Raw genomic sequence first — 25,554 nt, 5'->3', positions numbered from 1 at the left:
GGGTATAATCAGATAAATTAACCCTCAGTTACAGCATCTCAAACAGAGGGGTACGTGTTATATTAAACGAGACTAAGTCTTTGACCAAGGCCTTCAACACAGCGTCTCGATAAAACACCAGGTTCAGAAGCACTACCAACCTCACAAAGGCCATTGCACACGAATGTGTTTCAAAAATTTGCATTTGTATTAAATCCAGGCCCAGGTGAGAGCAGCTAGGCCAGTTCCATTCTATATTGACCAAATATATATCCTTTTCCCTTTCATGATATGTATTATACTGACATTTTCGTTTATCTAATATTTCGTTATAATCCCGTATTCCAGGTCTCGGTAAATTTGTTCCTTTTCAGTTTTTTTTGTCCTTTTCGTTTTCCTCTTTTTTCATGATCAAGTCAAGCCGAGGAAGAGCGGCAAGCAAAAGGCGCAACCAATCTGGACAGCCAACGGCACAATAGCAAATGTACCAGACGAAAACTCACCGGGAGCAATAGTCCAGCCCCAGGGCGCTCCGGTGGCCATGTACACCATGCCACCGGAGAGAGCGATGCAAATAAGGAATGTGTACTTAAATCGGTGCATCATCTTGTTGAGACCGATGTAGATACCTGTAGGGCCCAACTCTTTTGACGTCGACGCCCATTCAATGTTGACGGAGAAGGCGTGGCAGAGAAGAGCCTTGGCACAGTTGATGCTGATACCACCAAAGAAGAGGAGGAGGAAGGGAAGCCATTTGGCTGCTTCGAGGACAGCCAGGAAGAACGACTTCTCCTTGAGACGGTGACGGCTCATGCTGGTTGCAACTGTTCCGATACCGTTGAATACAACCAGAAGAGAGACCCATATACCCCATGAGGGCATGTAAAACTGGTCAAGGTCGTAGAAAAAGAGACCGACGATGACATAGTTGATCATGGTGAGGAGAAGACCAGCAGCAATGGCATAATCTGTAATCGTTAGGCTGAGACACAAACATAAGATCGGATGGAAACTTACAAGTGAAGATGTAGGCAATGATGGAAACCTTGCTGGAAACCGGCATGTTGCTCCAGAGGAATCGGAGGAAGAGCCTGGTGACAGGACCCTTGTAGATCCACTGGTAGAAAGGATGAAACACAAGCTCGTTGCATCCGTAGGCGTACTTCTCCCATCGGTTCAGCTCGTCGTAGATGGTCAGAGAAACACCCTCTTGGAAACCACCGTTGTGGTAGGTAGCCAATCGGCAAACCATACCAGCCATCTGAACTCTCAGACTGATATCGAAATCCTCAGAGACGTGGGCATCAGACCACCATTTGGTGACCTTGTCTGATGGATCAACAAACGCAACGCTCTGGACAGCCTTCCAGCGAAGGAACGCGTTGTGACCGACAAAGGGGGCGACATCACCGGTACCAACACCGTACTTGATAGCGGTGTAGATGACGTTGGTGAAGTAGGTGATGCCGTTCTCGAAGATGTTGTGGGCGACTTGCATGACGCCTGATCCGTGTTGTAGAATAGCGACCTCGGGACTCTCGTACATCTCGAGAGCGCCATAGAGAAGACTGTCGATGGGGACACGTGTGTCGCAGTCGATAAGGAGAATAATCTCACCCATACGGATGTTACCCTCAGCCCAGGTCTTGCCCTCGTCAGCATCAACCATGTTCTGCAGAGCCTGGTCGTAGAGACGATCGTCGTCCTCGGCAGACAAATCCTCGTGGTTGCAGCCACGGTTCTGACACTCAAGCTCAGTGAGTCTCAGCATCTCGTCTTCGACCCGGTTGGAAAAAGCAAGGCAGTAATTCATGTTACTAGCCTTCTTGAACTTTCCCTTCCTCACGAAGCCAAGGGCGTTGGCGCGACCTTGAGGAGACATAGAGCTTTCATCCTGGTTGTCAACCTCAGGGTCCACAGGGGGAGAGCGCTTGAACAAAGAGAAGCCTCCCTTGCCCTTGGGGCTCTTCTTGTTAGGAAGACGTGCGCAGTAACCAATGCCGTTCTCGCGATAGTATTGCTTACGCGCAGCAGCGAGTTCGGGTTGGATACACTGCATACCGTCATCGTTGATGTAGACGGAAGCTGTACCACCTTGGTTCTCATAATGCTGGATGGCAGCCATGACTGAGACCATGGTCGGGACAATGACACTGCAGAACGTTAACAAAGGTCAAGACAAAGTAGTGGTTACAAACTCACCCTCGAAGACCTTCCTTGTAGACAGGCATTTGGACGGTGATGTGTGGAAGTTGGTAGTCCTTGTATCGCTTGGGGTTGGGTTTGATGGCTGTTGAACGTGATCAGTACGACATCTCAAAGGCGTCACCAACAGAAACAGTGCACTTACCAGAGTGGAACTTTGAGTTCTTCAAACACATTCCAGCTGGGAGGATAAGCTGAAAGACACTACTGACAACAACGATGAAGAAGAACTGTGCTATTGTGAGAAGGCTGTCGTCTCTCGATTGATTCGGAAGTCACTTACCAGCGATAGAACCATTAGAGGAGGAACGACAGCAGCCAACGCAAAACGCTTGTAATCGCCATCCCAAGACCATTGCCGGATGAGCTAAGTCGGATTAGTAACAATTAGAGTATTTTACAGCCATGATGAAACTTACTCTCGAAATTCCCACGCTCTGGGTCAGAATAACCAAGATCATGACAATACCGATTCTGACAGAATGAACATGCAGAGTAGGGCGCTTGGGCGCTTTACCCTCAATATCACCGTCGTCATCATCACCGCCCTCCTCGACTTTTATGGCAGCTTGATAGACCTCGTTGTTCTCATCAATCGCACCGCGAACGGGTGTGTGATAGTTCTCAACAGAATGCTCCTCAGTCTGAGCCAGCAGACCTTGGGGCATGTTGGGGCCAACGATCTGCAATCAAGTTAGATGAATGAAAGTTCGATTTTTGAAGAACTAACTTACAAAACCCAGCATCTGCTTCTCAACATTGTGTGCGACATTGAGAACATTTCTCGCTTCGTGTGACCAAATCAGTACACATCGCTCTTGGACAACGATGCATGAACTAGTCAGGTGCACAAGGGTATCATGAATATCGTTCAGGCTTGCAACGATGGGAATGCGAGCACCAGTGTCTTCGTTGACAAGGCACACCTGGTCAGGCTTGACAGTATCAAGAACTGCGTTGGTCACCTCAGAAGACATTGAGACAATAGCAGTCTCATTGATGCGGCCGATGGCTGCTGCCAGATCTGGGCTTGGGTCATCTGGATTGTAGATAAAAGAGCCATCAGGCTTCTTGAGCGCAATACATGTTGATGACCAGCCACTGGTGATGGCAGCAGCGGCAGGTTCATCAAACCAGCCTAGTAGAGTTGCCCGACGAGCAATATACTTGGCGACCTGGTATTGTCAGTGTTTGTTATTTTTGACCTGGGTGAGTGCATATCATGTTTGATGATCGTCAAGCTGCAGGCAGATGTGGACCAACAAGTTACCCATCACATTGGGTCAAGTGCAAGCAAGGGCGGTGAAGGAAAGGGTAATAACGATGTTGGATCCCAAACATGAAACACAGTTCATGCTCGTCAAAGAGAAAAGGTTTTACTTACAACTGGTAGATCCGCAGCCGTGGCATCGGGAATCTGCATAGCAGCTGGCGTACCGGAGTAAGAGCTGTGCGAAGATCTCGTGAGTGGCCCTCTCCTCGCATTCGCATCTGGAGCTTTCTGCTGCTGCATGAACGAAGGGATCTGAGTAGCAGGAGAAGGAGGCCCATGATCACCAGCTTCAAGCCTCTTGAGCGTGGCAGAGTCCATGGTTGGACTGGGCGGCTGGAGCACACCCGTCTCGACAAAACGAGAGGCAGGCTTCTCTGAAGTCATGGCTGGGCTCACGTGGAGGTGAAGACACGAGATGGCTTCAGGTCACACGCAGCTGCGGAATAACGAATGGTTGGGTCCAAGAAGTCAGAGGATCAAAACGAAGGTGAAGATCTGCCCACGGCAGAAAAAACGACAGGACCAGGGTGAGGGGGGAAGGGTGTGGAAAATGGGGACGAGGGAGAAAAGGTGAAGGAAGAGGAGGGAAGGTCCCTTCAAGAAGGAAGCCAAGAGGAGGAGGGAGTCAACACAACAAGTTGATGTGTGTAAGGCAGAGAGTATGATAACCGCGGGTCAAGCAAGTTATGAATGTCTTTGTTTTTTGCCCACACGCCTTATCCGTGTCAGAGTGAGATTCTACAGTACAGAAGCAGGACGACAAAACAACACTAGACAAAGATACCAACGGCGTGGCGAGCTTGAGCTGAACCGCCGATCTGAGCTGAGATGGAGTCTGAAATCGACCACGGACTCGGATATTGAGGATTGATTACCTGTGCGGATCCCGTACAGTATGTAAGCGTCAGGCCAGAGTGGAAGAAAACGTGGGCGGCGGTGATGGCTGCCTGTGGTTTCGCCTTCGCATCTATCTCTTTGTTGGGAACGGGGGGATATCATTTTCTGGGCATGCATATCTCTCGTTTTCTCGGTGAGATTCAGACTCAGGCTCAGTTTAGGGTCCAGCCAGACCAGGCCAGGTAAGATCAGACCCTTCCAACACGTAACGCCAACAATCACAATCAGAAGAAAGCGAATCCCTGTTCACTTTGCTGCAGTAACTGAATGCACGAGAAAAACGTGTTCTATCGTCTCCCCTTGCCCCTCCTTCCCTGCCCCTGTGTACTGTACCTGGTCTGGCTGGTCTACGGGGAACCGAGTAATACATGCTTGATTTGGCGCCCATGTCACCTTTAGCGAGCTGATGCCAAGTCATTTCTCTCTGGAAGAGTAGCAATAACATGTCAACCCGGCACGTACCGTACCTGTAACCAGAACAACTTGGATAATGTACCCGCCACCGGGATTGATGGCTTTTTGGTGGTCTCCGTTTTAGAGTTACAGTTACGGTACAGTAACAGTTGTACGTTGTTCAAGACCAGCCTTGTGAATTGAGTTGACTGGTTAACCAACTGCAATTTAGAATCCAACCTTTTCCTTTTTTTGCCCCTCCAAGCGTTGGGTGTTAAAGTTTCGTAATGTCCCCGCCATTTTCCCCGAGACATTGACCTGGCTTGAACTAAGCTAGAACCTTTTGCCCAGTGGGGATCATGGACTGGGGTGGCTAAAGACGAACTAGATTGAGCAAATCACGAAACAATCTTGTTGAATCAAACAGTAAGTAAGGCTGTGCGGCACAAAGTGGATTTGGCAGAAGAAGAAGAAGAAAAAGAGGCCAACCAGACAACGCCTCGTCAGAAAAGATAGATGAGAGGGTCTGTTTCTTTAGCGTAGGTAGCGGAGCGATAGGGGAAACAAAAGAAACGTGCGTGGTCAAAACACCATCGGCAGTTCGTTTAAAATGAGGCAACAGAGCGAGGTCAAAGTGGCAGAAGTGGGTTGATCAAGGTCTGTTTTTTGAATTTTACGAGATAGCTTGCAGAAAGCGCCATGTACTCATGCGGCGTTTTTTGACAATTAATCTCTCTCTCTCTTCTTTTTCTCCGAGTCGCTAAACGATGCCGGGCTAATATTAGATCAAGGACAAGAGGATATCACTAGCCATCGAGATATGATACCGTACAAGATCCAATGGGCGAATGGGAGAAATGCGATCAAATGCATGTAATACGTTTCATACAAGAACAACATAAAAAAAAACAAGTTCAACACGGGAATATTATCCCAAGAGGCTACAGTAGCGCGGGAAGGGACACAGAAAGAAGTTACTGTAGAAAAAAGATAACGTCGAGCCAGTATCTTTATGGGATAGTGTAGTGGACGGCCCGTCATCCGCTAGCGAAGGGTGTCCTGGTCCAAGATAACGTCCCCCTGTACCCCTGGATCCTGGTCAACAGAGAAAAGACATCACATCTCTTGGCGGTTGTACAAGGGCCAGGGGTATTCTTTGTTGTACAGCGATAGAACTTCCTCTTTGATTGCTAGCGGCATGATTCTGTTGTTGCATCGCATGTGAAACCTGCATTGGAAATACGCAGTAATACTTGTTGTACAGAGAGAGAAGAACTCTTTGTCTTTGTGTCTCTCGGTCAAACCGGGGGTTCTTTTTTATCCCACCAGGACACGGCCCGTAGAGCCTTATTTCGGTGCTAAACCAATCGCGACATTTGACACAATTTTGTGGCTTATTCTTTTCTCCTAGCTTCGTTTCTTTTTTTTTTTAATTCCCTCTCGCCGCTGACGCTGACACATTTTTTTTGTCGATTAGGTTAAGCGTATTTTTTTGTTTATCTCGACATGTGCCTAGGATCTAGACTATGGACTGGCCGAACCTCATGTTTGTTTGCTCGTTGATATGGAAATATTGGTTGCTGGCGTGAGACGAGATTACTCTACATCTCAACACTTTTTATTTTCTAGCTTTCTTTCTTTATCATTATATTGATATCTTGCATAATCACCTCATCGGCACGTAGGCGATAAAGCTCAAGTCTTTGTTGGTCAAGGTCGAGACCTCAAGACCCATCATCTCTTCTTCTTTAACCCCTGTCCTCTTGTTCGTATCGAGTTTCTGTGCTTTGAAGCGAGTCTTGGTATTCTTTCAGCTGGACAGCCAACTTGAACCTCCGAGGAAAAAAAGCCGAATGCATTCTTGAAGCAAGACGTCCTTGGATAAATTCGTTCGCTGGTTACAGTTACTTTCCCCCTCTTCCCCCATTCCCCCTCCCTGGTCCTTTGTTTGTCAGTCCCCAAACATTGGCATATCTCCACTTTGGTCATGGAAGGTTCAAGGACTGCCACCTCTGCCGCTGTGGCGGAGGACGCTTCTTCACAGCGCAATCCTTTCGATACACCTGGTGTTGATAACACTGATACCAATCCCTTTGCGACACCCGCTGTTGCGACGCCTGCTGCTGAGTCTGTGACATCACGACAATTAGGACAGACTCGCAATACTTCTTCGTTTGATGGTATATTCCCAACATTGCTGTTTTTCTCTCAGTATATTCCCCACTAACTTCTACAGTACCTACCGTTCGTCGGCGCTTCAGAAGTAGTCGTCTTCATGGCGAGTTTGAGAAGCCATGGCTAGAGACTAAGAAGAAAGAATGGAATTGGGACAGCACCATTTTCTACACATGTATCCTTCTCGGTCTTGGTAAGTTCACTCATCGTTTTCGCCTCAATCGAAATTCTAATAGCAATGCCTAGGTATCGGCGGATACCTCTGCTGGACAGAGACAAAAGTCCCCAAACACGATGTAAGTGAAGCTCGTGATGTTTCTCACGACCTTGAACTGACTGATTTAGTACTGCTTGGTCATGGACGACCATTTCCAGAACCTCAATAACTGGAACCATGAAGTTCAAATGAACGGCTTCGGGTATGTTTTCTCCCATTCTTCCTATCATATCACTGACAATTATCAGTACTGGTGCCTTTGACTGGACTACCAATGATCCAGCCAACTCTTATGTTGACGCAGAGGGTCTTCACATCGTCCCTACAGCGACAACTGAGAGCACTTCCATCACCGGGAATCAACTCCTCAATGGCTTCACTGTCAACATGACCACCAACAGTCGCACCTGGGGAAAGTGCACAGCCAAGAGCATTAAGAAGAACAACGACCGTTGGCCCTGTGCATCCCGCAGCAATGACACGCTTGGTCAAATCATCAACCCTGTGCGGTCAGCACGCCTAAACACAAAGGGCAAGAAGACCATCAGGTACGGGCGCGTTGAGGTCGTGGCGCGTATGCCCAAAGGTGACTGGCTCTGGCCTGCTATCTGGATGATGCCCCAGGATGAGGTCTACGGCGAGTGGCCCAAGTCTGGTGAGATTGATATTGCTGAGAGCCGTGGTAACGATGCAAGGAAGTACCCCATGGGTAACAACCTTGTGTCGTCGGCGCTTCACTGGGGAACTGCTACGGAGAATGATCGATGGAGGAGAGCTTATGGCGAGTGGGGAGGAAAGCGAGTCCTATACTCTGAGAAATTCCACACTTATGGTTTGGAGTGGAGTGAGAAGTATCTCTTTACCTGGCTAGATGGCCGTCTCCGAGTAAGTCTTTTTATGACACTTCCCAATAACAATCACTGACTTCTTTACAGCAAGTTCAATTCTTTGATTTTACCAAGAACAAGAATCTCTGGACATATGGAGAATTCGCCAACCAGCCCATCAACGGTTCCATCCCCGTGGACCCTTGGAGCAGCACAGGTCGTAAAAACACACCTTTTGACGAATCATTCTATCTCATCCTCAACGTTGCAGTCGGCGGTACTAACGGTTGGTTTCCGTAAGTTTATTCCCACTATTTTTCTCCACGAGCACAATCTGCCATCCACTTTTCCCCGCTGCGATCTTACATTGACGAATGCATGCTAATCTATTTTGCTTACAGCGACGCGATTGGCGACAAGCCCTGGGCTGATAGCAGTGAGACCCCTATGCGAGACTTTTGGAAGGCCAACTCTACCTGGCTTCCCACCTGGGGTCCTATCAAGGATCGTGGCATGGTTGTGAAGTCTGTCAAGATGTGGCAGGAGGGTAAATGTGGTGGAACCATCAGATCTGGTTGAAGCATCATGCAAGATTAGTTTTTCTCGGGTTTGGGTTTTTTTCTGGGTCTTGGTGTGGGAATGAGTAATACACAGAATGATATCGATATAATATTTTGATAGTCTTACTTTTTTTTTCGTTTTTTCGCATTTATCCCCCCACGTGGTGTTGCACCTCTAAGCTTACATGGAGATACATCGTTTGGGACTAAATTCTCACCAACATGAACGAATACAACGTCATTGGCGGAACATTGTTTATCTCTGTATCTTTCATGCTGTCACTTGTAATCTTTGTTCATCTCTTCCCGATCTTGTGTCAGACTTCGGAATTTATTCCAGATTTGCTCGTGCGGACCTTGCAGTCTATGCTGACAGTTACCATTGCACTTTTTACATGCAGTCATGATTTCTCTAACGGCCAAGATTGCTTACAGTCGCATATCTCACTACAGGGAATAATACAGGGAATTAAATGGTGAATTGTCACAGATCGTCGATGGAATTTCTAGTCAGAGAAAGACACAAGACGGGTGATTTGCACGTATAATGTGGATTGTGTGTATTTTTATCCAGGCTACTGTGTTGTACCTTAGCTAGTATAGACCCTCGATGCATATAGCATAAAGACCAAGGACTTGTGCGTTGGCAAAGCATTAATTATCCGGGAGCTTCCAATTGTACGGCCAACACACTCAACATACCAGTCTTGGTATTCTGCCAAGCGAAGCCTCAACTGGTTACATTCCGAAACTGCCATGATAAGATCCTGGCTAAGCGCTCGTAACCTGTAAACCTGATAAAATATCTTTTGATGCAGATGCAGTGTCCCCTGTCTAGATAGGAGAACTTTTGCCTGCAGCCAAGGCTCGTGTTTTTTTCTTGGTTCATGATTCTCTCACATTCAGTCTCCCTCGGTGTGGGTTACATTTATACCAGGCCAGGGGTTCTTGGTGGCATCCACTTCCCTCGGTTATTTTCTTTTGGCCAACCGGGCCAACACCATGTTTTCCTTCCGAACTGCCAAATCGAGCAGGGGTGATTGGTTCAAGGTGCAGCAGTTATCTGTGCAGTACATATCTTTTACCCGCCCAATTACGGTAGAGGAACGCTATGTCCGAGTCCCCTGAACCTTCGTCCAAGAGAAATGATATTGTGATACAGTCCGTTCCTCTTAGACCCAATTCCAATTTGCCTGGTGGATAGTGGTTAAGAAAGACGTTTGCCTAGTTTGGTTTCAACCTTATCGTGGATAACTCTATAGATGAGCCAACGTTTTAGACTGGCCCTAAGATAGAAAGTCTCGGACATGTCAATTGGCCCAACTCGTTCCTCAACTGCTCTCCACAGACGAAGGTTCAGGGGTTCAGGTGATGGTCCATGACTCCACCCACTCTCGTACAGATCGAGAGATTAGCAGCCTTCTTGGCTGCCAGCCTGGATACCCGCTGAGATCCCAGCCCTGACCCTGTCGATCAAGTTGCAACACCTCAGGCTTACCGTGAACCCTTCCTCTCGCCCAAGTAGAACCCCAAAATGTCGGCCTACAGCACAAACCCCATCACAAGGCTGAGCCGAATTGGCGCCGGTCAGCAATTTATTGAAGACCTTTTGCCAAGACATACCTGGTTGTCTCAACCCTTTGGGCCAAAATGGATCCAATATGCAGTAATACTGGCCTGATCCACCGGCAAGCTATCCTCTCAAGCTGCTTTTTCTGATCACAAGGCTCTAGGCGTAAGATATTCTACTACTCTACTGTGTCCACGCGCCCGTTGACCTGCATAATCACAAGCACTATTCACCGTTCCGCGTGCACAATAGTAAGAATCTTAATTGTATTAGGGATGGGGATAATGGGCTGACTCTTAGACTATTGAACAGCTAATGTATAGGAAAGGGGCGGAATCAAAGGGCAGAGGGATGTGGGCGCGAAAAAGGTGAGAAACTTTCCTATCCTCGGGTATGAGGACAAGTCATATATGTACTGGTTTATCCAACCACCATGTCAATTTCTCCTTCTGAGTTTCTGCATTGCATGGGGATTCATTCCTTCGTTCACAACAGAGTTCCAGGCCTTCTGCACATCGCATCCCGCTTCACAATATCCCACCCCTTGATACACTCGTTTCCTTTGCTTTTATCCAAGTCCTTCGTTTTTTGTTTGTCTTCCACGCCCCTCTTCTGCTTCTGTCACCTCGTACAGCATTCAGCCATCATGCTGGTGCTTCGTTTTGCCGCGCTCGCCGCAGCGTCCCTTCCCTTGACTTCTGCGAGTGCTATCTTCCGCAGGGATCTAACAGCACCTGAATCGCCACACGAGGGCTGGAGCTACTTGGGCTGCTTCATTGATAGCACGTCCAAGCGCGCTCTCGACGGTCCTGTTCACTATGATGAAACTGGCCTCACAGCTGAGACCTGCGTCGCTCATTGCGTCGGTCTCGGTTATGCATTCGCAGGCATGGAATACTCCAAGGAGTGTTGTAAGTAAACCCTCTTTTTTTAGGATATGTATGCAGTGTGTCTGTAAATATTGATCGATTTTGTGACTGACCTGCGATTTTGTGACTAGTCTGCGGCAGCAAAAGGCCCACTACAAAGACAGATGAATCTGATTGTAACATGCCATGCACTGGCGATGATGAGCAGCCTTGCGGCGCTGGCGACAGGTTGACTGTCTTTGGCAAGGCTTCAGCTAGTGGATCTTCTGTTCCTTCAGGATCCCCCACTGAGACCGTTTCCGCTACTGCCTCTGCTTCCGGAACTACTGCTCCCGTCGCCACTGACCTGCCTGGAACCTGGTCTTATGCAGGCTGCTACACTGATCCGCCGGGCCGTGCCTTGCAAGCAGCCGGAACTTCAAAGGACATGACTCCCCAGAAGTGCATCGCCACTTGCATCGCGGACGGCTTCAAGATTGCCGGTGTGGAGTATGCAGAGGAGTGCTTCTGTGGCAATGCTCTTAACAATGCTGCTTCCAAGGTCAAGGAGTCCGACTGCAACATGCCCTGCGCGGGCGACAGCAGCCAGATGTGCGGTGCTGGCAGTCGTCTGTCGCTCTACTCCGATGGAGACTTTGAGATCTACCCCATCCCTGTTGCCAAGGAAGATGACCTTCCTGGTGATTGGGAGTACAAGGGCTGCGTCTTTGATAACAACAACCCCTACCTTCTTGAGTGGCTCTATGAGGACGCCGGCAACTATGCTACCAGCAACATGACCATCGAGACCTGTCTCTTGCGCTGCCAGAAGTTCGGTTACTCCGCTGGTGGTGTCGAGTACGGTCGCCAATGTGTCTGCGGTGATCTCAAAGCTGTCGAGGCCAGGGGTGATGTCTGGAAGGACGACAGTTTCTGCAGCATGGCCTGTCCTGGTGATCGCAACACCACGTGTGGTGCTGGAAACCACATCAACTACTATGAGTGGACTGGTGAATCTCTCAACACCTTTCACTACGCATCTGGTCCCAAGGCTGGACGATACGACCACTTTTCCACTTCTCCCGTCATTCCCCTTATCAGCTCTGTCGGCATCAACGACAAGGTTGTTTTCGTCGAGAAGCACGGTACTTCTGATGACGACACTGAGGGCTCTTTCGAGTTTGACTACACCACCAACATCTATCGTGAACTGGCTCTCAAGACTGATGTCTTTTGCTCTGCTTCCTTCACTCTCCCTGACAAGGCTGGTCGTATCATCAACATTGGTGGCTGGTCTGCCGAGTCAGTCTATGGCATTCGCTTCTTCACTCCTGATTCTCCCCAGGGTGTTGACAATGGCACTAACGTCTGGGAAGAGGATTACTCGCAGCTGCGACTCTTTGATCCTCGCTGGTATCCCACTGCCCTTGTTCTTTCCAACGGTTCCATTCTTGCTATGGGTGGAGAGTCCGGTTCTGATGCTCCCATTGTTCCCACCGCTGAAGTCCTTCCTCACCCTGCTGGTGTGACAGAGTCGACTTATCTCGACTACCTTGAGCGCGCTGAGAATATTGGTCGAACCAACTCTTATCCACACATGGCTATCTTGCCTTCTGGTAACATTTTCTTTACTCAATTTAATGAGTCTCGTCTTCTTTCTCAGACCGACTTCCAGTCTATCAAGAAGCTGCCTGACATGCCTGGTCAAGTCGATAACCCATTGACTGGTCGCAACTATCCTCTTCAGGGTACTATGATGGTCCTACCTCACAAGGCTCCTTACAGTGATCCCGTCGAGGTTCTTATCTGTGGTGGTACTACTCATGAGCCTGGTAATGAAGCTCTCGACAATTGTGTCTTGATGGCGCCTGATGTCGAGGGTGCTGAGTGGACCATCGAGCGTATGGTAAGTGATCATCATCCCGTCACTTGTTTAATGTCACATACTAACAGTCACAGCCTTCCAAGCGTGTCATGCCCAACATGGTCGCCCTCCCTGATGGCCGCTACCTCATCCTTGGTGGAGCCCAAGTCGGTCGCGGTGGTTTCGGTCTTGCTGACAATGCCAACTTGAACGCAGTCATGTACGACCCCGAGGAGCCTCTCGGCCAGCGCATGACCGTCCTTGCCAACACCACCATCGCACGCATGTACCACTCGGAAGCTGTCCTCCTCAGCGACGGAAAGATTCTCGTTTCTGGCTCTGACCCTCAGGATCAGGGCAAGCATCCTCAAGAGAAGCGCATCGAGTACTTCTGGCCCGACTACCTCCTGTCCGGTGCTACTCAGCCCAACTTTACCATCTCGGACCGTGATTGGGTTTATGGTGAGAGCTACACTTTTACTCTCACCTCTGATCTTGAGGAGGGTGCTTCCAACCTTCGCGTGTCCCTCATGGCTTCTGTTGGTGCCACTCACGGTGTGAGCATGGGTCAACGTACCTTGTTCCCTGAGTTCTCTTGCTCTGGCAACACTTGCAGCGTGACTGCACCTCCCAATGCCTTTGTCAGTCCTCCTTCTTGGTACCAGATGTTTGTGCTTGATGGACCTACCCCATCGCACGCCATTTGGGTCCGCATCGGTGGTGATCCAGGCCGTCTTGGTGACTGGCCCAAGCTTCCTGGCTTCACTCCTCCTGGTGTTTAATTCGACAATATCTTCTTTTATTACTGTTACTTCATTGTCTTTCTTTAACTATTATTTTTTCTTGGCCAGAAGCGAAGGCTTCTACAATTGGATGGCGTTCCTAACGGAGCATACGATGGTGGACGATAATTCTGAATTGGATCTCATTTGTATGCATATATCGTGTGTGTCTTGATATTACCTCTGATACATTGTATGCGATACACTTTTGAACGTGGACATTGTTGAGTTGAGTGAATTCGGTGACTTTGAGTTGAGACGATGAAGTGGCGCATAGATGGATCGTCGCTTGACACGCCCAAAATCTAAGGGTCGAGACGAGGTGGGATGAAGTGACAGGCGATGAGATACGATGAAATAAAGTATGATGAGGTGAGATGTTTATTTGTCCTGTGGCGCTCCCTCCCTGCAACGTAATTCAACACATGCGGTGTCAGATTGTGTTACACCTGTAAAAGACCCTACGCGCGTGCAGACGCGGTGAAATCATGATGTAATGGTCATGTTTGTGGAGCACGACATTTACTGATTAAAGTCTGGAATGTGGAAAACGCGGTGCAAAGCTTGCAAGTGGAAAGAGTCGCGTTGTCATTGGAAGGAAAAGAGAAGGTTGGGAGTAGCAACGCGATGTAAACTTAGTACCGTGGAAGACTCGCGCTGAGATTCTGCCCTGGAACGCGTCTTGGGGAGCTTTGACCACCGAATTTTCAGTGGCTTCAGATATAGGGTAGTTTCAACGGATTGACAATAGAGGAATAATTCGATACAACAGTAGATGAGATCGCTTTTGTAGTAATAAAATAAGTCGGATTAACTTCTTAGAAATTCAACTTATATTTAAGCCCTTTTTCGCAATGATTCGGACGCGTTAGGGTGTTGATGGAAATTTTACATTTGTTCATCTTGATTTGCACCACCAAATTGGACGGTACTTGTGGAGGTTTCATTGTCAAGAAGCTGTTTTATACTTTTATTGTAAACAATAAGTAACGCACCAGATCTTTAGAGGTCCAATGCATCCAGCAGTCCAAAGATATCTTACTGTGTCTATTGACAGATACATATCGTTGTTGATGGGCGTTTGGACTCGTTGTTCTCACGCGATGAACATATTGCCCAAATCCGGGGGAATACAGTATCCAATCACAAGGCAAGATGGCCGAGCGGTCTAAGGCGCTGTGTTCAGGTTCTATTCGAACTAGTAACGATTCGCAGTCTCGAAAGGGGCCTGGGTTCGAATCCCAGTCTTGTCAGCTATTTTTGACTCTTGTCTCAACTTGGGACGCGATTCACTTTTGCCAATCTGATTAACTCAACGAGCCACCCGTCCATTGAGTGCATAGATTGGCAATGCCATTTCCCAGCAAAGTAGATAACGGTTAACTGTCCACAAGAGACGAGGAACGAAGGCCTGTGAATTGCGCTCTTTGGCATATCCCTCCACTGAGAACAGTGCTCCCCCTCCATACCGACGGTGGGGTTTCCCCAGCGCAATTCCCATCGCATTCTTCAACATGGCTATACAACGATAAAATATACCATGCACCAGATGCGAAGTGGCACCAGATCATGACTCATCGCGGTGCTGACCTATTGTGTCTTCACGACGAAGTTTTGTCTAGGGATATCCTCATTTCACATCACCATACGCGTGCCTGGATTCGGTACGGAAGGGTCCTGTCCCTTTTCATCACATTGTCTGTACCGCTCAGCTGGACAAACTCCACGGTATCTCTCTTGGCTACTAATGATGGGATCGTTCATCCACGAGCAGTTCATCGCGCACACCCATATTCTCAACCATCGCGGCCCTCAGCCAATCCCACAAGGTCGCCTACTATCTAGGTAGCGCCGCGTTGGCTCAGTGGTAGAGCGTGTCACTAGTAATGACAAGGTCCAAGGTTCGATCCCTTGACGTGGCAGAGACAGAGTCGGACTATCCGACGATTACTTTTTGCTTCTCGAGATGCTGAGTGTAGTATGAGAGAATTGGGAGAGTGTTCGTGACTCACTGAATGAATTCAGGTTGAACCTAGGTGCACCGACGTCTGATGGTTAATAAATTTTGAAGTGTCTGGCAAACTCAATAATCTTAATAATCGCTTGCGAGCCTGGCCTTCAAAATCCCAGCTGAATGTATATGTTTTTGCCTCGTGAGCTCATCATTTCGCTGCGGACATTGTGCATTTGCTAACCGACCTCCTAGCTGGAGGTATGTCGGATCTTGAGAAGTTTGTGGATTCAGGTTGGGAGGGCATGAAGGAGCCGATAAGCAAATTCCTTCCATAGTCGGTGTGGCTCAGTTGGTTAGAGCGTTGGTCTCATATCTATCGTTTATTCGGTTCAAGTATGACTTGGTTAAACACCAGGGTAATCCAAAGGTCGAGAGTTCGAGCCTCTCCACCGACAACCTTTTTGCTCCATCACTTTCTAAATAACACAGATATGTATATATACTCTAAGGTTCTATTATATTTTTAATCTTATATAGACTTTACTTACACACTGAACTTATACCTACCCTTGTGAGCATATGAAATCTATTCCATCTTGGGGAATATATATCCCGCAAAAGTGCTGGATAAGTTTCCATGGTTCAGTAAATATACGCTGAGTTTTTACAATTCTCTTTGAGTTGAGACGAACTCTCACAAAACCTTGAACATCCTCTTCGTCATAGTCTTAACCTGAAATCAATAGAAATGGCCCCATTTCGGGTTGTGGCTGAGTGTTGTGATGTTTCAATGGCTTGCATTCCGTGGAGCCCTGCTCGTTTGATGTGTTTTTTGAATGCCTAAAAAATAGGAAATCCTGTTCTAGTTCGCTATGGTGAAGCTCAATCGCTCTCGTATAGAACCGTATACAATTTTGGCTAAAGCTTCAGTTAGTCAACTGTCTTATAAGAGAAGAATGCAAGTAGACTTCCCATTCCGTCTCGACCCCAAGAGGAACGACACCGTCCAAAGACGTTTTGCAGAAAGGACGGTTTAAAGCTCCCCTGACGCATGTACAGTTACTCTCAGCTTCATTACTCAAGCTCAGGTTGAGGTTTTGATCATTACACATCAAGCTCATGTTGACTTTTTGATATGGTAAAAAAGCGCTATCCCACGGTATAGACCTATTGATCAATCTCTGGGTCTTGTTCTCCCGTAGTGTGTAACGTTTGTGCTGAACCCGACGGGCACCTTTCTTCCCTTTGAACCGCTCGCTCAGTATGAATTGGAGGATCTCCCAAGAAGTGATAGTTTTCAGATGGATGGGAAAGACCCTTCCAGTGATATCTTCTAGGATGAAATGTTCATCGCTTGGTCCTCTATCGAGGCGCATGCAGATATCCTTGATGTTGTTCAGATCCCCTGCGATGCTGTATATCATAGAGGCAATTTGACATGTTGAAATCCTGAGTTGTGCACCTAAGCTGTAAATGATGTCCAACTTAGAAATTATGCTTCGACCAACACAGTCGAGGAATCTTTCCAACGATGCCTCTGATTGACGAACCAAGGCGGCTGTACGACCCTCGGCAGCAGATTGCTTTCTAATCAGTGAATCATGATTTCTTTGCAATACTTGTCTGCTAAGACTAGGAATCTTGTTTAAATCACCAAGTTTGAAGTCCACTTACATTGCGGCCAACTCTAAAACCAATTTGAGTGCCCCGGTATGCACTGCCAACTCGGTACGGAATCTGTCGATATCTTTCTTATTCAACTTCCACTGAACCCTCCCCCGAATGCCGTTCAACGAAGTCTTCTTCACCAAAAAAGTGGCCGCCAAGGTTGGCTCATACTTTTTAATCTGATCCAGCAAGCTAACCAAACATTTCTTGGTCTGGGCCACTGTGTCAAGCATAATTCCTGAGATACCCTCTAGGGAATGGGTCAAATGTGGATTCTCGAACGACTTTTGTACCGCGTCTAGTGTCTGTCTGAGAGTATTGAGTTGTTGTACTAGCTCTCGGTATTCCTTGCCTGATCCATGCGAGTCGTCAAGCGCGGTGATAATGTCCTTGATCAGAACAGTGATTGCAATGAAGTCACCAAAGGCCCCGAAAGTTAATGCAAGCTCCATTGTCAACGTTTTTGGAAGAAGAAAAAGTTAATTGAGGGGGAAGTAAGCCGACGGTAGGTTGGGTAAAGATACTGGAAGAAGTTACACAAAGGCGTTTACATAGCCACTGGCGAACCACGAGGCACATTTATTTGCCACACACTGGTTGGCCTCATTCAAGGTGAAAGTGCATTTGACACCTCACATATTGCACACCGCCACAGGGCTATGCAACTGGAGAATTCCTTCAGTGAGCTTTACAAACCTAATATGCTTGACAGAACTACAAGGAATTAGTACCAGTGGAAAGAAGCGAGAAGCTGGTTATGATCCTCTGAGGCCGAAGTTATAGCAGATGCATGTCGGGTGTTTCGATGTCTCGCCGCACAAACCTTCCCCTCCTGTACTGTGATTTGCTGATCACTTTCAACAATCCGATAAGGCGTGGTGGCGGAGTGGTCTAACGCGATAGACTAGAAATCTATTCTCCTCGGAGGCGTCTGTTCGAATCAGGCCCACGTCGACTGGAAAACAGTCGGGCTCTTCAAGAGTCCTTGGCTTATCATATTTTTATTTTTGCCCATCTTCGCAACTGTATATAGTGTTCCAGCAATAGCCTTTCACTCTTCTTTTATAATGCTTTCATAGTGTATAAGCATTGAGATTTTAACAGTTCTGATTTGCGGTTGCGATAAGTAGAAGTGGGTATTTTTACAATCTCAGCGACAGGTAACTATTACACAGGTTAACTCTCTAATGGTTTGCAACAAATGTCCAGAGAGCTAATGACAAAGACAGCTTGAAAGTCTAGTGACTCGTCAAAGTCTGGGCGCTGGAATAGGCCGCCAAGAGCCAAGTCCAGCTGATTCCTTGAGTCTTGAAATCACACTAGCCGAGAGATAGCCATGTCTTGGCTTCAGGACCGCATCGCGGCAGTACAACTTCCATGTTACGCCAAGATGTAAGTGACCTTTCTTTAGATGATTTCAAGCTCTGTTAATCACAGTAGTCCAATGGGTAGCGATGTCAAGTAGCATGGTCAATACAATACGAATAGCCCTCCTTGCTCTAAGTCTCGGAGACAACAAAAGCCATGATGAGGCAACGCAGAAATAGCATCTCCCAGGTTCTTTAACAAGAGTTAACTTGCCAAGGCGCGATAGTTCCTTTGCTACTCGGTATGTTGAACAACCGCTTTATTTATATCCCAATACCTACCTCTAAGCTTTGTTGTGACCTCAAGATCGTCGTCACACGCGGCAGATATGGAACATTCCGTCTACTGGGGTTGAGTCTCTGCTACGTCTGCGACCCAATCATTCGCCATCGCGATAACCCCATGTATATCATAATACTTTTCGCTGCTCGTGGAGTACTTGAGGAGTCATGCCTATCATATGCCTCGAGTCTGTCTTCCTTGAGGCTCGATATCTTTTTCTCCACACAAGTACTACATCTCAGTTGGACAACCTATCTTAAGTCCATAGCGACGGAATTATTGAACATGGAATTCATGTCAAGACAGGTATGGCTCCCACATACCGATAAGACGGAAGCGTAAAGGTCCTAGCCCTTTTCAGCCTCACCCCCGACATTGGTGACATATCCAGGCTTCGGAAACATTTAATGTATATATAGAAGAAGAGGGAGCCCATAAAACAAAGATTCACGTTTCGTTCATACGAAAGCAACCCCGTGAGTTATTTTTGACATTTATCTTCTTAAAAATGCCTTGTCTCTTTGGTTCATATTTTGTCTTTGACCGGTTAGCCATGTCTCCTTGTCACACGAAACCGTTGAACTCACGTCATAATCGGAAGAGAAATCCTTGTCGAGGTTGCAATCGATAGCGTGTTCCCCCTGTAATCCTCTCGGTTGGGAGTTTCGCCGTTTCAAATGTCCGATCCTAAACCATTATAATGCTGAAACGGTTTTGGCTTGGCGCTTGCAACGGGACGAATAAGTCTAGAACCCCAGAAATCAGACCACTTTCTAGAATGAACCCTGCAGATTGATCGATAACGCCCGCCAATGCTTAAACTGTCACTAATGAAATGGAGTAAGTTAGGGGTTAAGCTTAACATCAACTCTAATTATTAATTTATCGTCTATGAGATGTTGGATTTGGCGCATTGTTCATCAAAGAGTGGTATGACAATAAATATTGTCTTGAAGACCAATTAATAGTAATTCAACTAAAACAAGAGATCTACGTTTATTCCCAAACCATGTTCGGATAATGGCATCTGTCAAAATCTTGGCGTACATCCCCCGTGGCTGAAACCGGACACGATACTATCCCCAGTAGGTCAGCTCCTGGCGACAAGACCTGCGACGCAGACTATCCCAATGTAACGGCCACCATATTGCTCCAAACTTAGACTTTAAGGTTACTGTGAAGCATACCTGACTGGAGCCACAGCTAATAGTTAGCGGAGAGAGTCATTCTCACCCCTAACGGTGGAGGGTTTCAACAACGGAATATTATCTGTTTTAATTAATATAGCATACTAGAACAGTCTAGCCTCTGCCTCCTCTCCTTGTATTAAAACACTTGATCCTGCCTCAACCTGCTGATTTTTAGACATCATCGTTCGATTTCTTTCCTCTGTCTTTGTCGTTTCCTTTCAGCTACTCTAATTGTTCCGTTCTTGAGGCTGGCCTCTGTTTTTTTTGTTTCGATAAACTAATACTTTGTTTTGTTTTATACATACATCTCTTTTACTACCTTGTATAACCGGTACTACTATCACCATGGCTGGATCCATTTCTCTTCGAGCTCTTCTCCTTGGCGCCTTTGCCTCCAAGGCATTGGCGTCTTGTGCTTACGGAACTCTTCTGCACCCCAGAGCCGAGGATGGCACTGTTGAGGTTAATACTTTTGGCTACACTGGACAGATTGTGAGTTGACCTGAGATAAACTGACTTGCAAGATATACTGACGGTTAATAGGGACCTACCAACTGGGTTGCTCTCGATCCTGCAGCCAACGCTGTCTGCTCTACCGGTGTCAACCAGTCCCCCATCGACATGGTCCCCGGTGCCAACGCTATGATCCCTGCCTCTCAACTGAACCTCGAGATCCCCGATATGACCGAAGGAACCGAGTTCGAGAACCTTGGCACAACCGTCGAGGTCATCGCCGGACAGGGTAGCATGCGATTCGGCAACACTAGCTTCACTCTCCAGCAATTCCACTTCCACTTGCCCAGTGAGCATCTCGACGCCGGAAAGAGCCAGGCCATGGAGATGCACATGGTTTGGGAAAGTGAAGATGCTAAGATTGCTGTTGTTGGTGTCTTTATCGATGTCGAGGATGGAGCTGGTGGAAGTACCCCTACTCCTCCTGGAAACTCCACTGGCGCTACTCTTAAGAAGAAGGATGGTTTTGTCAAGATGGTCCGCAAGAGTACACCTCACACTCACGATCACGACAAGCGACAACTTCCTGCCGTTGGAGGTTCTTTCTTCCACGTCAACGCCCCCGCCACTGCCGCCACCAGCTCTTCCAACCTTTTGGAGACAGTCTTCAGCTCGGTTGGTGAGATTTCTGAGCCTGGAACCCTTACCAAGACCAAGTCTCTCAACATGGCTGAGCTTGTCAGCACTCTTGCCGCCGGTTCTTTCCAGACGTAGGTACACCCACACGTGATAAAAACAAGACAAGAAGCTAACGATATCTCAGTTACGAGGGTTCCCTGACCACTCCTCCCTGCAGTGAGGGTGTCCGATGGTTGGTTTCCGACCAGAAGCTTGCCATCAAGACCTCCACGTTCAACAGTGTTCGCGATGTCATTGGCTTCAACTCCAGATTCCCCCAGGGCGCTCTTGGCGAGCCCAACGCTCTGTCTGGAATGATGGCCTAAGTTATGAATTTATGGTTGAGATAATAAAATAGTGTATTGTAATTAGCATACATGACTGAACACTATGGAGATGATAGTAGACACAGGCAACAAGTTAAAATAAAAGAGAACAGAATGGTGATCAAACAAAAGTTCAATCAATTAATGCAGTGAGTGATTTGTGAGAAAATGCAAAAAAGAAGACCTGCGTATCGCAGGTGGCTGGATCTCTCCCGCCGGGAATTGAACCCGGGTCTCAAGCGTGACAAGCTTGCATACTGACCACTATACTACGGAAGATGTCAGGTGTGGACACCTGAGTAGCTGGTTATTGGTTGAATCCGCTGCAGGTTTTATAATATATATACTCTTCCCTAAGTCTCCAGGACTATAGTAGTAGAAGAGATTATCACTAAATTTAAAAGGGTATTTCTAGATTTAATAGAAGCTAACTTAATATTAACTTTGCAGATCTTACTTTAGATTAATACTTGATATTCTAAAAGGGGAGGTATATAATAAAAATACAGTATTAACCTGGTCTTACAGAAAGAATATGGCTTAAAGTGGAATTTCCAGGTGGAATGATTAGCGGCAGCCTGACATAGTAGTGGCTTTAACTTGCTTCTCCAGAGTTGTTGTTTAAGGCGCTTAAAGAACTTGTCTTCTGCACGGTAGTAACCAGTCAATGACCTCCCGTTCTATTTATTCTGATTGGTGTTACACCCTTTTTGTGACCCCTCCGAGGCGCTTCGACGCTCAAAAAGATAGAAAATAACCCAATAGTGATTGCAAGTGTGAGACAACAGAAGCAGGCTGCAAATACAATACGGTGGGCCCTGAAAGACGCTATGCTAGGTTGAGCGTGCTAGGCTTCAGCTTGTCTTGGCATCTGCACATTCTGTGACTCTTAAAAGAGCCTCCTCCTGCAGCCTGGTTTCGTCGGCGACGTTTTTCTCTTGAAACACAAAAGATTACGGATTCCCACTATCCACAATGGAAGCTTCTTCCCGTCTACTTCGCAGAGGCCCTGAAAGCTTGGAAGATATTGAACTTCAACAGCGTCCACTCGCATGTTCAAATCCCCACATAACTACAGGACTCCAGAGAACCAAGAGGTCATACAAAGTCTTCTTTTTAATGCTTATCTTCTGGAGTTGTGGTAAACAGCCTACGCTCAGCATTGGAGACACAAGCTTACCGCTATAGGCCTGGCTTTTGTCATAGGCCACCATTACTTCTTCATTAGGCTTGACCAGAAGACGGTTAAGGAAACACTAAGCCAAAACCATCAATCCGCGGCAGCAAACTTCTTTGCTCTCTTTGTTGACGTTAGTCTCATTGCAGGTCTCGGAGTTGCCTATAATCAGATCCTCTGGAGCCTCCTACGTGAAAAGGCATTTTCAACCCAAGTCATAGATAAATTGGTTCACCTACATGGTAGCCCATGGGAGTTGATACACCCGAGCATTTTGCGGCGAATGTTACACATCAAAAGACTTGTGGTAATTACTCTTCTCTGCGCGGGGATCCCATTTGCACTCGTCTTCCCACCTGGCGCGGTGACCACCGATTTTCAGAATCAGCAGAGGGAAACGTTGCAGAACGTCAGAACGATGAATATAAGTGACTATGGCAATGGAACCATTCAACAGTTTGTTGAACATTCACTCTTTGAGGTGAACGGCGACTTGAACTATAACCAGTAACATCATCCTCCAGCAAAGGCATTGTCAAAATGCTGACTCTTTCCAGATTATGGGTAAGACCGAAACTCAAGGCAATTGCTGCTCAAGTCCTGGCCTCAGGCGAGCCAGTCAAATTTGATTCACCTTGTGGTAGCGCGTGCGTTTACAACATTTCTCTTGACGGGCCCGGTTTCCAATGCGAGGAGCCCGAGGAGAAGCCCCAGAGGTGCGGTCTTATCTATGAGGCTGTAGACATGGCTGGTTTCCTCCCCAAACCGATGTATGCCATTGGTTATAACGCCTTCAAGATATTCTGGGACCCAAAGCCAAAGCCAGACGACTGCGACCTTAAGTCTCGTCGCAGCCTCGTCTGCACTATGAAGCTTGCGACTTACACACTTCAGATCGAACACTCTTCTGACGCATCACGCTCGATTGAGACCAAAGTTCACAATTACCGAGATGTGTGGACTAACGATGCTTGGATTCAGGCCCAGTTCTTTTCTTATTTTTTCGACGGCTCTGGGCCTCGCACCCAGCCAGCTCATTTAGATGAGTTGCACACTAATTTCACCAATTCTCAAGCATTTGCAATTAGGCAAGTAGCCATAGATGCTCTGACGGGTGAAGTGGATCTAAGTAGGTCATCCGATTCTATTGAAAGTGGCTCTGAAATGCTTACTGTCGCCACCTAGTGCTGGATGCTGGTGCACTATCCTTCCATGGAAACGGGACAAAGATCATAGGGAGTCAATATATCGGCCTCGACGACAAATACAACCCTCAATTCAATATTTCAGCCAAAAACATAGAGAACTTCCTGCAGGACGTTGTGATATCGACGTTATCACTGGGCACCTCGATACATGACGGGGATATCGATGCGTTAGTCGGAGCCGAGGTATACCTCTTCAACGCAAAGCCGCAGTTTTACTGGCCTTATGGTTTGTGTCTCGGTGTGGCGCTTGTGATTAGTGCCTATGGCGCCTTGTGCTGGTGGCGGAATGGGTCGTCTGCTGGGAGTAGCTTCCTCCAGTTCGCGACAACAACAGTTTCAAGTAAGGCTTTGAACAGACTTGCGAGTCAATGTCCGGGAGGGGACGAGGGTGTTTCCAAGGAGCTAAAGGAACTTGAGCTGAAGTTTGTCAATGGTAGCTTTGTTGCCAGAAACGAAATGATTACTCGGACGTAGAAGAAGCGGGTCAGCCTTAGGAGATGGTACAATAGCAAAAGTGACGCGGCTGGAGTATTAGAATCTAGGAAGATTCTGCCCTTGTATTTACCAATGCATTATGTAACTTGGGGACATCCATTTCTTGCATTCCTTATTCTTCATAATTGAACCAAAACCTTTCGACAGTACATTACTCTCCCGGGGCAGAAACACCAGAAACTTCCTTACACAAATCCAACAGCTCTTCCTGCTTGCTGACGTTATCCGCTCCAGGGTGAGGCGAGCGCTCCCCACTTGTGGTGACAAAAGCACCAGAGGTAGCCTTTGTCAAAGATCCTTCCCCAGCGACCCAGCTTGCCAATGCCCTGGCCGGCTGGTCCAAGTGTACAGGTGCCGAGCCACCTCCCATCTTCGTCTTTACCCAGCCAGGATGCATGCTAAGGACTTGAATATCAGTCCAGCGTCTGGCAAAGGCTTTTGCGAGCATTGTGTCATGAAGCTTAGTGTTGCCGTATGAATGCGATTGTGTCGCGTTCTTGAGAGACTCGTCTCCACTGTAGTGGCTGTTGGAACTCATGAACAACAGTCTACTGGTGGGTTTATCCATGAGAGATGTAAGGATATAAGGTGCCAGTGTGTTGACAGCGAATACAGCTGAGATCTTGTCTGATGTGATCTCCCTGGATGCGGTTGCACCGTAGCCAATACCTGCGTTGTGAACGATGACATCGTAGGGTCCAGCGTCATTGGCTTCCTTGGCCAACTTCTTTGTCTCGTCAATTGACGATAAATCACCGATAAGAACAGCTTGGGCTTTGGGAATGGCGGCTTTGGCGGATGATGCTCGGTCGGCGTTGCGAGCATGGAGCACGACTTGATGGCCTTGCTCGGCGAGGAGCTTCGCAGCCGCCTGGCCGATGCCGTCAGTAGAGCCTGTGATGAAGACGCGGACCATCTTCGTTGCGATTTTGAGTAATTTGATGAGATGGGCTTCTTCTGACTTGTGAAGTGGTGATTAGTTTGGAGTTTTGCGGTCTTTCAACGTACTTTTATATGGGTATTTGCATGATATCATAGAGCCAACGGCGATTACGTCACCTTTGCAGACGACAGACACAGACTGTATCTCATACGATAAGATCAACAACACGAATCTAGGCAAACATCTTTTATTCGAGATTTTCTCTTAGCTAGACTCGACATT

At 47.4% G+C, this 25,554-nt stretch overlaps 7 protein-coding genes and 5 non-coding genes across 12 annotated transcripts; 8 read left to right on the top strand and 4 right to left on the bottom strand.

The window, feature by feature from the left end:
* Positions 1–182: 182 nt before the first annotated feature.
* On the bottom strand, positions 183–3,841 carry EDB82DRAFT_469112 (glycosyl transferase family group 2-domain-containing protein; the record flags this gene model as incomplete). The annotated part of the gene is made up of 8 exons (XM_025725514.2): positions 183–947; positions 997–2,132; positions 2,182–2,269; positions 2,330–2,414; positions 2,468–2,551; positions 2,604–2,867; positions 2,919–3,359; positions 3,569–3,841. The coding sequence occupies 8 exons, from the start codon at positions 3,839–3,841 to the stop codon at positions 391–393; spliced, it is 2,928 nt and encodes a 975-aa protein (XP_025594105.1). The 3' UTR covers positions 183–390.
* Positions 3,842–6,313: 2,472 nt separating this feature from the next.
* On the top strand, positions 6,314–8,653 carry EDB82DRAFT_453328 (concanavalin A-like lectin/glucanase domain-containing protein). The gene is made up of 7 exons (XM_025725513.2): positions 6,314–6,927; positions 6,984–7,115; positions 7,169–7,218; positions 7,268–7,341; positions 7,388–8,024; positions 8,075–8,262; positions 8,368–8,653. Exons 1-7 carry the CDS (start codon positions 6,735–6,737, stop codon positions 8,543–8,545), a joined length of 1,452 nt encoding a protein of 483 aa, XP_025594104.1. The 5' UTR covers positions 6,314–6,734; the 3' UTR covers positions 8,546–8,653.
* A 2,089-nt stretch (positions 8,654–10,742) lies between these two features.
* EDB82DRAFT_569751 (glyoxal oxidase N-terminus-domain-containing protein) lies at positions 10,743–13,771 on the top strand (the record flags this gene model as incomplete). Its single annotated transcript, XM_025725512.2, has 3 exons — positions 10,743–11,007; positions 11,097–12,850; positions 12,904–13,771. The coding sequence occupies 3 exons, from the start codon at positions 10,743–10,745 to the stop codon at positions 13,588–13,590; spliced, it is 2,706 nt and encodes a 901-aa protein (XP_025594103.1). The 3' UTR covers positions 13,591–13,771.
* Positions 13,772–14,739: 968 nt separating this feature from the next.
* EDB82DRAFT_t301 lies at positions 14,740–14,843 on the top strand. Its single transcript has one exon. It is a non-coding gene; the product is annotated as a tRNA-Leu (tRNA).
* Positions 14,844–15,440: 597 nt separating this feature from the next.
* EDB82DRAFT_t302 lies at positions 15,441–15,512 on the top strand. The gene has a single exon. It is a non-coding gene; the product is annotated as a tRNA-Thr (tRNA).
* A 366-nt stretch (positions 15,513–15,878) lies between these two features.
* On the top strand, positions 15,879–15,999 carry EDB82DRAFT_t303. Its single transcript has one exon. It is a non-coding gene; the product is annotated as a tRNA-Met (tRNA).
* Positions 16,000–16,470: 471 nt separating this feature from the next.
* On the bottom strand, positions 16,471–17,664 carry EDB82DRAFT_481360 (uncharacterized protein; the record flags this gene model as incomplete). Its single annotated transcript, XM_065608158.1, has 2 exons — positions 16,471–17,176; positions 17,219–17,664. The coding sequence occupies 2 exons, from the start codon at positions 17,662–17,664 to the stop codon at positions 16,471–16,473; spliced, it is 1,152 nt and encodes a 383-aa protein (XP_065463568.1).
* Positions 17,665–18,084: 420 nt separating this feature from the next.
* Positions 18,085–18,166, top strand: EDB82DRAFT_t304. The gene has a single exon. It is a non-coding gene; the product is annotated as a tRNA-Ser (tRNA).
* A 2,190-nt stretch (positions 18,167–20,356) lies between these two features.
* EDB82DRAFT_562867 (alpha carbonic anhydrase) lies at positions 20,357–21,509 on the top strand (the record flags this gene model as incomplete). Its single annotated transcript, XM_025725509.2, has 3 exons — positions 20,357–20,544; positions 20,596–21,275; positions 21,329–21,509. The coding sequence occupies exons 1-3, from the start codon at positions 20,398–20,400 to the stop codon at positions 21,507–21,509; spliced, it is 1,008 nt and encodes a 335-aa protein (XP_025594101.1). The 5' UTR covers positions 20,357–20,397.
* Positions 21,510–21,716: 207 nt separating this feature from the next.
* EDB82DRAFT_t259 lies at positions 21,717–21,788 on the bottom strand. The gene has a single exon. It is a non-coding gene; the product is annotated as a tRNA-Asp (tRNA).
* A 696-nt stretch (positions 21,789–22,484) lies between these two features.
* Positions 22,485–24,368, top strand: EDB82DRAFT_530750 (uncharacterized protein; the record flags this gene model as incomplete). The annotated part of the gene is made up of 4 exons (XM_025725508.1): positions 22,485–22,650; positions 22,698–23,193; positions 23,244–23,815; positions 23,872–24,368. 4 exons carry the CDS (start codon positions 22,485–22,487, stop codon positions 24,366–24,368), a joined length of 1,731 nt encoding a protein of 576 aa, XP_025594100.1.
* On the bottom strand, positions 24,207–25,515 carry EDB82DRAFT_353344 (uncharacterized protein). The gene has a single exon (XM_025725507.2). The coding sequence runs from the start codon at positions 25,303–25,305 to the stop codon at positions 24,541–24,543; it is 765 nt and encodes a 254-aa protein (XP_025594099.1). The 5' UTR covers positions 25,306–25,515; the 3' UTR covers positions 24,207–24,540.
* Between the last annotated feature and the right edge of the window lie 39 nt (positions 25,516–25,554).

Source organism: Fusarium venenatum (assembly GCF_020744135.1).
Source record: "Fusarium venenatum strain MPI-CAGE-CH-0201 chromosome Unknown EDB82scaffold_4, whole genome shotgun sequence".
In the NCBI taxonomy this organism is placed as follows: Eukaryota; Fungi; Ascomycota; class Sordariomycetes; order Hypocreales; family Nectriaceae; genus Fusarium; species Fusarium venenatum.
Note: the sequence above shows the minus strand (reverse complement) of the source record. Positions and strands in the feature narration are given on the sequence as shown.

Coding starts and splice junctions, on each gene's coding strand:
- EDB82DRAFT_453328 (XM_025725513.2), top strand. CDS start 6,735: ATGGAAGGTTCAAGGACTGCCACCTCTGCCGCTGTGGCGGAGGACGCT. Junction 6,928..6,983: donor CAATACTTCTTCGTTTGATG/GTATATTCCCAA, acceptor TAACTTCTACAG/TACCTACCGTTCGTCGGCGC. Junction 7,219..7,267: donor CAAAAGTCCCCAAACACGAT/GTAAGTGAAGCT, acceptor TGACTGATTTAG/TACTGCTTGGTCATGGACGA.
- EDB82DRAFT_353344 (XM_025725507.2), bottom strand. CDS start 25,305: ATGGTCCGCGTCTTCATCACAGGCTCTACTGACGGCATCGGCCAGGCG.